At 35.8% G+C, this 10757-nt stretch overlaps 1 protein-coding gene across 1 annotated transcript in view; it reads left to right on the plus strand.

Moving 5' to 3' along the window:
- Positions 1–158: 158 nt before the first annotated feature.
- Positions 159–10757, plus strand: part of LOC146305132 (uncharacterized) — a 19183-nt gene continuing 8584 nt past the window's right edge. The window contains exon 1 of the mRNA XM_084712103.1: positions 159–422. Within this exon, the coding sequence (XP_084568229.1) occupies positions 405–422 (18 nt within the window). The 5' untranslated portion in view covers positions 159–404. The remainder of the gene's footprint in view (positions 423–10757) is intronic.

The raw sequence follows: 10757 nt of genomic DNA on the forward strand, positions 1-10757 counted from the left end.
TGTTCATGTAGAATTTTTGGGGACCCCTGTCAGTCCAGGGCTTCTGGTATCATCCCAGCTTTCCCTCCGACGGTAGCCCTGCATTTGATAGTGTCTAGAAGGGAACCCCAGATCCGCGAAAGATCTCGCGAGAGTGAACATTTCAACCCACACCGTGATCTTTCCCTGACCGTAGCCTTCTGTCCCTGTACGCACCCACATCTTCATCACAGCGCTTCCACACTGAAAATAAAGACGGCGCAGATCGTTCACGGAGAGGAAACAACGCGCACAAATCTGGAGAGACTTTTCTTCTTCCTGTGTTTCCATCTGGAGGGAGGAAGAGGAGTGAAGAGACGCTCTGATGAAGAACATCAGCGACCATTTTGTCTGACTTCAGGACGGCTGACCGACGAAGAAGAAGCATGAATCCCCCTCAAAAGGTGAGTTTAACGCGCTTTGTGTGTTTCCTCCTGTGTGTTTGTTTATGTTGGCCGACATTAATGTCCTTTACGTTACATATCAACAGTATTCAGGCGCAGAGTGACGTTTAACCACACTGAGCAGCTCCTTCCTGTCTGAGGTTGACTCTGAATTTAACAATCGTGCAGAAAAGCGAACACTGAATACAAACGTAGTTCCATCAGATCGTAAGAAATGTTTTATTAAGTGGGAGGAAGCGCTCACAGCGGAAGTGAAAACTAGCAGACAAGCGTGCCGTTTAAAAGCTTTATTATTGTTTTTTATTTACAATCAGCAATAAAACAAACAAAAACAGAAAACATTAAAGCCAGGGGTTCAATAGTACAGTTAGAAATAAGTCAGTTCATATGATAAAAATGTTTAAAGGGGTAAATCTTATTTTGAAAAAAAAATAGGATGGAATTAATGTGCTGCTTGAATTCATTTTCATAAATTATAAGATATGTTTTGTAGTTGGAAAATTTAAGTTTATTGATATGTTTTTATTGATATGCTTTTTTGGGAGGAAGAACATGTAACAAAGCAAAACAGTGCATTTTCAAATTAAGTTGAAATTTCAGAATCAATACATTAGGAAATAAATGTGCAGAAGAAAGGTGACATGACCAAAATAAATTTCTACATCTTCAGGAACAATCTGACAAAACAGGACTGTCCACATCAATGTCCTTTCTGTGTTTATGCAAACAAACTTTGGATGGATAAAAGCTTTTTAAGAGTCACTTCCTTCATTCTATCAATTAATCAATTTTTAAAAAAGGATTCCCATTAGCTAATGCTCATGACACTATCTAGTCTTCCTGGGGTCCAAAATTCAGTTCATCATATCATCATAAGTTAATACAGCATCACATGATGTTCACCAGATTTTCTTCCAGTCCAAATGTGAAAACAGGTTACTCAAGTGGGAAATTACTTTCAGGACAGAGACAGTTTCTTTTTTAAATAAAGCACAAAAATCGCAGTTATTGTTCTTCCTGATAATGATTATTTTTATACTTGATTACTCTGTCCATTATTTTCTCAATCAAGTGATTATTTGTTGTTTTAAAATGTAAGAAAATTATGAAAAATGTCAGTTTTTCCTGAAGTCCAAGATGACATCCTCACATATCTGCAGGAGTAAAGAAACCAAAAAATCTGAAAATGTTTTTTTCCATATCAGCAGCTGATGCTTGTTGTTAATGATGTCACCAATTAACACGATCAGAAACATGGTAATGACACAAATACCAAGCAGCTGCGCCTGCAAAACAACTCCATAAGTAGACATACACAATAAACTATAATATAATATAATATAATATAATATAATATAATATAATATAATATAATATAATATATACATTGAACTAAGATATACTTGGGTGCCTGATAAATTAAGTCTGTATGTGGGAAACATTATCAAACTACGTAACAAACTACATGTGCAGTATGAAAATCCATATATATGGTCATATGTATGCTCATATGTATGTATGTATGTATATATGTATGGTCATAATTATGTATGTATGTATGGTCATATGTATGCTCATATGTATATATGCTCATAAGTATGTATGTATGTATGTATGTATGGTCATATGTATGTATGTATGCATGGTCATATGTATGGTCATATGTATGTATGGTCATATGTATGTATGTATGCATGGTCATATGTATGTATGTATGTATGGTCATATGTATGGTCATATGTATGTATGTATGGTCGTAAGTATGTATGTATGTATGGTCATATGTATGTATGTATGCATGGTCATATGTATGTATGGTCATATGTATGTATGTATGTATGGTCGTAAGTATGTATGTATGTATGGTCATATGTATGTATGTATGCATGGTCATATGTATGGTCATATGTATGTATGTATGTATGGTCATATGTATGTATGTATGTATGGTCATAAGTATGTATGTATGTATGGTCATATGTATGTATGTATGCATGGTCATATGTATGTATGGTCATATGTATGTATGGTCATAAGTATGTATGTATGTATGTATGTATGTATGGTCATATGTATGTATGCTCATATGTATGTATGTATGTATGTATGTATGTATGGTCATATGTATGTATGTATTTGTTATTTGAGTGAGACTGTAGTACTTAATTAGGGATTCACAATATATCGGCATTAATATCGTATCGGCCAATGTTTGTCATTTTTTAACATATCGGCATTGGTCCGATGAGTAAATCTGGGCCGATATTATCAGCCAGGGTTTATATCTGCATGCATGTATGTATGTATGTATGTATGGTCATATGTATGTATGTATGCATGGTCATATGTATGGTCATATGTATGTATGTATGTATGTATGTATGTATGTATGTATGTATGTATGTATGGTCATAAGTATGTATGTATGGTCATACGTATGTATGTATGTATGTATATATGTATGTATGGTCATAAGTATGTATGTATGTATGTTTGTATGTATGGTCATATGTATGTATGTATGCATGGTCATATGAATGGTCATATGTATGTATGCTCATATGTATGTATAGTCATAAGTATGTATGTATGTATGTATGCATGGTCATATGTATGTATGCTCATATGTATGCATGTATGTATGTATGTATGGTCATATGTATGTATGTATGCATGGTCATATGTATGTATGTTCATATGTATGTATGTATGCATGGTCATATGTATGGTCATATGTATGTATGTATGGTCATATTTATGGTCATATGTATGTATGGTCATATGTATGTATGGTCATAAGTATGTATGTTTGTATGTATGTATGTATGTATGTATGTATGTATGGTCATATGTATGTATGTATGCATGGTCATATGTATGTATGCTCATATGTATGTATGGTCATAAGTATGTATGTATGTACGCATGGTCATATGTATGCATGCTCATATGTATGTATTTTCATATGTATGTATGTATGCATGGTCATATGTATGTATGTATGTATGGTCATAAGTATGTATGTATGTATGTATGTATGTATGTATGTATGTATGTATGTATGTATGGTCATATGTATGTATGTATGTATGGTCATATGTATGTATGTATGTATGTATCCTCATATGTATGGTCATATGTATGTATGTATGTATGTATGTATGTATGGTCATATGTATGTATGTATGCATGGTCATATGTATGATCATATGTATGTATGCTCATATGTATGGTCATAAGTATGTATGTATGTATGCATGGTCGTATGTATGTATGCTCATATGTATGCATGTATGTATGTATGTATGGTCATATGTATGTATGTATGTATGCATGGTCATATGTATGGTCATATGTATGTATGGTCATATGTATGTATGTATGTATGCATGGTCATATGTATGGTCATATGTATGTATGTATGTATGTATGGTCATATGTATGTATTTATGTATGTATGCTCATAAGTATGTATGTATGTATGGTCATTTATGACTGACAGGGTCATAAAAATCCTGTCATAATCTATTTTTACCTGTCACTTTAATTTTTAAAATGATAATAATTACATATTCAATAGCTTTTACTTTTCATTCATTTTTAATTAATATTCAGTCTGAACAAGCTGAACAGAGAATCCACACCGTACCTCTTTTATCAACTCCATCATCCTTATTGGACTTTTTGAAGAAACTTCAGCTGCTGACACTCAGCTGCCGTGACACTAGGTGCGTTTGAGATGATCCAGGCCTGCGCAGAATTGATCGCCGCATAGTGCATGCCGGTTAGATTTGTGTCTGACTTGATCCCGACTTGCTCTGACGTCATGCACACGTGGGCAACGATAACCTCACGAGATCGAGGCGCCGCAGTTTGTAGAGCCAGGCACCGCAGCTGCTCTCCACCGACTGCAAACGCCTGGCTGTCACCTGATTGACAAGCTGACAGGCTCTGATTGGCTCTTAATTTTGACAACAAACACCACATGTTGTATAAAATACAAATTTTCTGTGTAATTGTAATATTTAATGCTGGACATATCAGTCCTCTGTTGTGCAATGAAGTTTTAATCAGTCAGCAAGCAGATATTTAGTGTCTGATAATAATAAAGGTTATACATATATATATATGACTTATCAAAAGAACAGTTTAGTGCTTTACAAGGCAGATAAAAGAACAGATGTTACATGTGTCAAAAGGAGGATCTCTTCTATTTTAACTTCAATCAACGATCAAGAACGCACTTTATTTCTTCAGCTATGATCATGATCTGCAGACTACAGGTAACCTACAGGTGATCTAACAGGATGTTCGCGTCTCTTCCTCTACTCTCTCGTAAGTCTGTTGAAAACTGTCCGACTTGACTGCAGCTTTTTGTCTCCACCTCCTGCTGTGGCCGCCTGATCTCGTCTACTCTTCAGGCGAGGCGCAGTTCATCTCGAACAAACCTAATATCTAATTAATATGCTCACTCGGCACCAAGTGGTCAGAGGTGTGAATTGCAACCTGTCAAAATGACAGATGACCTTCAGATTTTTCCGTCACCGTTTTGAAAAAACGGTCAATGATGGAAAATATTCGGTTAACGCGACCCCTGGGTCATATGTTTGTATGGTCATAAGTATGTATGTATGTATGCATGGTCATATGTATGTATGGTCATATGTATGTATGTATGTATGTATGGTCATATGTATGTATGTATGTATGTATGGTCATAAGTATGTATGTATGTATGTATGTATGTATGGTCATATGTATGTATGTATGTATGCATGGTCATATGTATGGTCATATGTATGTATGCTCATATGTATGTATGGTCATAAGTATGTATGTATGTATGCATGGTCATATGTCTGTATGCTCATATGTATGCATGGTCATATGTCTGTATGCTCATATGTATGCATGTATGTATGTATGTATAGTCATATGTATGTATGTATGCATGGTCATATGTATGGTCATATTTATGTATGCATGGTCATATGTATGGTCATATGTATGTATGGTCATATGTATGTATGTATGTATGGTCATAAGTATGTATGTATGTATGTATGTATGTATGTATGTATGTATGGTCATATGTATGTATGTATGCATGATCATATGTATGGTCATATGTATGTATGGTCATATGTATGTATGGTCATAAGTATCTATGTATGTACGCATGGTCATATGTATGCATGCTCATATGTATGTATGTTCATATGTATGTATGTATGCATGGTCATATGTATGGTCATATGTATGTATGTATGTATGTATGTATGTATGTATGTATGGTCATAAGTATGTATGTATGTATGTATCTATGTATGTATGTATGGTCATATGTATGTATGTATGCATGGTCATATGTATGGTCATATGTATGTATGTATGTATGTATGTATACATGGTCATATGTATGTATGCTCATATGTATGTATGTATGTATGTATGTATGTATGTATGTATGTATTTATGTATGCTCATATGTATGGTCATATGTATGTATGGCCATATGTATGTATGTATGTATGTATGTATGTATGTATTTATGTATGCTCATATGTATGGTCATATGTATGTATGTATGTATGTATGTATGTATGTATGTATGTATGGTCATAAGTATGTATGTATGTATGGTCATATGTATGTATGTATGCATGGTCATATGTATGGTCATATGTATGTATGCTCATATGTATGTATGGTCATAAGTATGTATGTATGTATGTATGTATGTATGGTCATATGTATGTATGGTCATATGTATGTATGTATGCATGGTCATATGTATGGTCATATGTATGTATGGTCATACCTATGTATGTATGTATGCATGGTCATATGTATGTATGTATGTATGTATGGTCATATGTATGTATGTATGTATGGTCATTTGTATGGTCATATGTATGTATGTATGTATGGTCATTTGCATGGTCATATGTATGTATGTATGTATGCATGGTCATATGTATGTATGCTCATATGTATGTATGTATGTATGTATGTATGGTCATATGTATATATGTATTTGTTATTTGAGTGAGACTGTAGTACTTAATTAGGGATGCACGATATATCTGCATTAATATCGGTATCGGTCAATGTTTGTCATTTTTTAACATATCGGCATGGTCTGATGAGTAAATCTGGGCCGACATTATCAACCAGTGTTTATATCTGCATGCATGTATGTATGTATGTATGTGTGTATATATGGTCATATGTATGTATGTATGCATGGTCATATGTATAGTCATATGTATGTATGTATGTATGTATGTATGGTCATATGTATGTATGTATGCATGGTCATATGTTTGGTCATATGTATGCATGTATGTATGTATGTATGGTCATGTGTATGTATGTATGCATGGTCATATGTATGGTCATACGTATGTATGTATGTATGTATGTATGTATGGTCATATGTATGTATTTATGGCCATATGTATGTATGTATGTATGTATGTATGTATGTATGGTCATAAGTATGTATGTATGTATGCATGTACATATGTATGTATGCTCATATGTATGTATGGTCATAAGTATGTATGTATGTATGCATGGTCATATGTATGTATGCTCATATGTATGTATGTATGTATGGTCATATGTATGTATGTATGTATGTATGTATGTATGTATGTATGTATGTATGGTCATAAGTATGTATGTATGTATGTATGTATGTATGTATGGTCATATGTATGTATGTATGGTCATATGTATGGTCATATTTCAATCAGGAGAGACTAAGAGTAAAAGAGAAATGGTTTATTGGCACATGCATGATATATGAAACATGAACAGTCTTTGGCGGTTAGACCCCAATGAGGTGAAACAATATGTATATATAAATGGGGGTGATGAAGCTGTAGTGAAGGGAAACCCCCCGGGGTCTAGACACTGGTGGTGGTGGTGATGATGAGGTGCAAAGCAGAGACTGGTGAGGTGAAGTGGCTCTGGACTCCTGCTGCCTGGACCTGAAGGCTGGAGGAGAGGGCGTCAGGGAGGATCGAGGTGAACATCTTCTGCTACCTGGGTCCAGTGACTTGAGGAGAGACGGGTGGAGGAGGGTCGCGCGATTGACTGAATGACAACTGATGGAGCAAAGACAGAGGCGATTTAAAGATTTGGCAGCAGCAAATTGACTGGCTATCGCGACCGTGGCGAAATCTGATTGGATAGTAAAGACGAAGGTGAACGCCCACAAACAGCTGATTAGAGGGAATAGGAGGAGAGAGGCGGAGTAAAGGAAAGTTGTGAATGAAGGCAGCGTGATAGAAGGTCTTCCTGATTGAACTTACGCTAAGCTACATGTATGTATGCTCATATGTAAGTATGGTCATAAGTATGTATGTATGTATGCATGGTCATATGTATGTATGCTCATATGTATGTATGTATGTATGTATGGTCATATGTATGTATGTATTTGTTATTTGAGTGAGACTGTAGTACTTAATTAGGGATGCACGATATATCGGCATTATATATTATTATGTATGTATGTATGTATGGTCATATGTATGTATGCATGTATGCATGGTCATATGTATGGTCATATATATTTATGTATGTATTATGTATGTATTTATGTATGGTCATTTGTATGTATGTATGTATGTATGTATGTATGTATGTATGTATGTATGCATGATCATATGTATGGTTGTATCTATGTATGTATGTATGCTCATATGTATGTATGTATGTATGTATGTATGGTCGGTCATAAATATGTATGTATGTATGTATGTATGCATGGTCATATGTATGCTCATATGTATGTATGGTCATAAGTATGTATGTATGTATGTATGTGTGTGTGTGTGTGTGTGTGTGTGTGTGTGTGTGTGTGTGTATGGATGGTCATATGTATGTATGTATGTATGTATGTATGTGTGTTTATGTATGTATGGTCATATGTATGTATGTATGTATGCATGGTCATATGTATGTATGCTCGTATGTATGTATGTATGTATGGTCATATGTATGTATGTATGTATGTATGTATGTATGGTCATATGTATGTATGTATGTATGTATGCATGGTCATATGTATGGTCATATGTATGTATGTATGTATGCTGATATGTATGTATGTATGCTCATATGTACATATGTATGTATGTATGGTCGGTCATAAATATGTATGTATGTATGCATGGTCATATGTATGTATGTATGCATGGTCATATGTTTGGTCACATGTATGCATGTATGTATGTATGTATGGTCATGTGTATGTATGTATGCATGGTCATATGTATGGTCATACGTATGTATGTATGTATGTATGGTCATATGTATGTATTTATGTATGTATGCTCATAAGTATATATGTATGTGTGGTCATTTATGACTGACAGGGTCATAAAAATCCTGTCATAATCTCTTTTTACCTGTCACTTTAATTTTTAAAATGATAATAATTACATATTCAATAGCTTTTTCTTTTCATTCATTTTTAATTAATATTCAGTCTGAACAAGCTGAACAGAGAATCCACACCGTACCTCTTTTATCAACTCCATCATCGTTTTTGGACTTTTTGAAGAAACTTCAGCTGCTGACACTCAGCTGCCGTGACACTAGGTGCGTTTGAGATGATCCAGGCCTGCGCAGAATTGATCGCCGCATAGTGCATGCCGGTTAGATTTGTGTCCGACTTGATCCCGACTTGCTCTGACGTCATGCACACGTGGGCAACGATAACCTCACGAGATCGAGGCGCCGCAGTTTGTAGAGCCAGGCACCGCAGCTGCTCTCCACCGACTGCAAACGCCTGGCTGTCACCTGATTGACAAGCTGACAGGCTCTGATTGGCTCTTAATTTTGACAACAAACACCACATGTTGTATAAAATACAAATTTTCTGTGTAATTGTAATATTTAATGCTGGACATATCAGTCCTCTGTTGTGCAATGAAGTTTTAATCAGTCAGCAAGCAGATATTTAGTGTCTGATAATAATAAAGGTTATACATATATATATATGACTTATCAAAAGAACAGTTTAGTGCTTTACAAGGCAGATAAAAGAACAGATGTTACATGTGTCAAAAGGAGGATCTCTTCTATTTTAACTTCAATCAACGATCAAGAACGCACTTTATTTCTTCAGCTATGATCATGATCTGCAGACTACAGGTAACCTACAGGTGATCTAACAGGATGTTCGCGTCTCTTCCTCTACTCTCTCGTAAGTCTGTTGAAAACTGTCCGACTTGACTGCAGCTTTTTGTCTCCACCTCCTGCTGTGGCCGCCTGATCTCGTCTACTCTTCAGGCGAGGCGCAGTTCATCTCGAACGAACCTAATAGCTAATTAATATGCTCACTCACCACCAAGTGGTCAGGGGTGTGAATTGCAACCTGTCAAAATGACAGATGACCTTCGGATTTTTCCATCACCGTTTTAAAAAAAACGTCAATGACGGAAAATATTCGGTTAACGCGACCCCTGGGTCATTTGTATGTATGGTCATATGTATGTATGTATGTATGCATGGTCATATGTATGTATGCTCATATGTATGTATGTATGTATGCATGGTCATATGTATGTATGCTCATATGTATGTATGTATATATTTATGGCCATGTGTATGTATGTATGTATGGTCATAAGTATGTATGTATGTATGCATGGTCATATGTATGGTCATATTTCAATCAGGAGAGACTAAGAGTAAAAGAGAAATGGTTTATTGGCACATGCATGATATATGAAACATGAACAGTCTTTGGCGGTTAGACCCCAATGAGGTGAAACAATATGTATATATAAATGGGGGTGATGAAGCTGTAGTGAAGGGAAACCCCCCGGGATCTAGACACTGGTGGTGGTGGTGATGATGAGGTGCAAAGCAGAGACTGGTGAGGTGAAGTGGCTCTGGACTCCTGCTGCCTGGACCTGAAGGCTGGAGGAGAGGGCGTCAGGGAGGATCGAGGTGAACATCTTCTGCTACCTGGGTCCAGTGACTGGAGGAGAGAGGGGTGGAGGAGGGTCGCGCGATTGACTGAATGACAACTGATGGAGCAAAGACAGAGGCGATTTAAAGATTTGGCAGCAGCAAATTGACTGGCTATCGCGACCGTGGCAAAATCTGATTGGATAGTAAAGACGAAGGTGAACGCCCACAAACAGCTGATTAGAGGGAATAGGAGGAGAGAGGCGGAGTAAAGGAAAGTTGTGAATGAAGGCAGCGTGATAGAAGGTCTTCCTGATTGAACTTACGCTAAGCTACATGTATGTATGCTCATATGTATGTATGCTCATAAGTATGTATGTATGTATGCATGGTCATATGTAT

The sequence above is a fragment of the Lutjanus erythropterus genome, chromosome 23, assembly GCF_056507025.1.
Source record: "Lutjanus erythropterus isolate fLutEry1 chromosome 23, fLutEry1.hap2, whole genome shotgun sequence".
NCBI lineage: Eukaryota > Metazoa > Chordata > Actinopteri > Lutjaniformes > Lutjanidae > Lutjanus > Lutjanus erythropterus.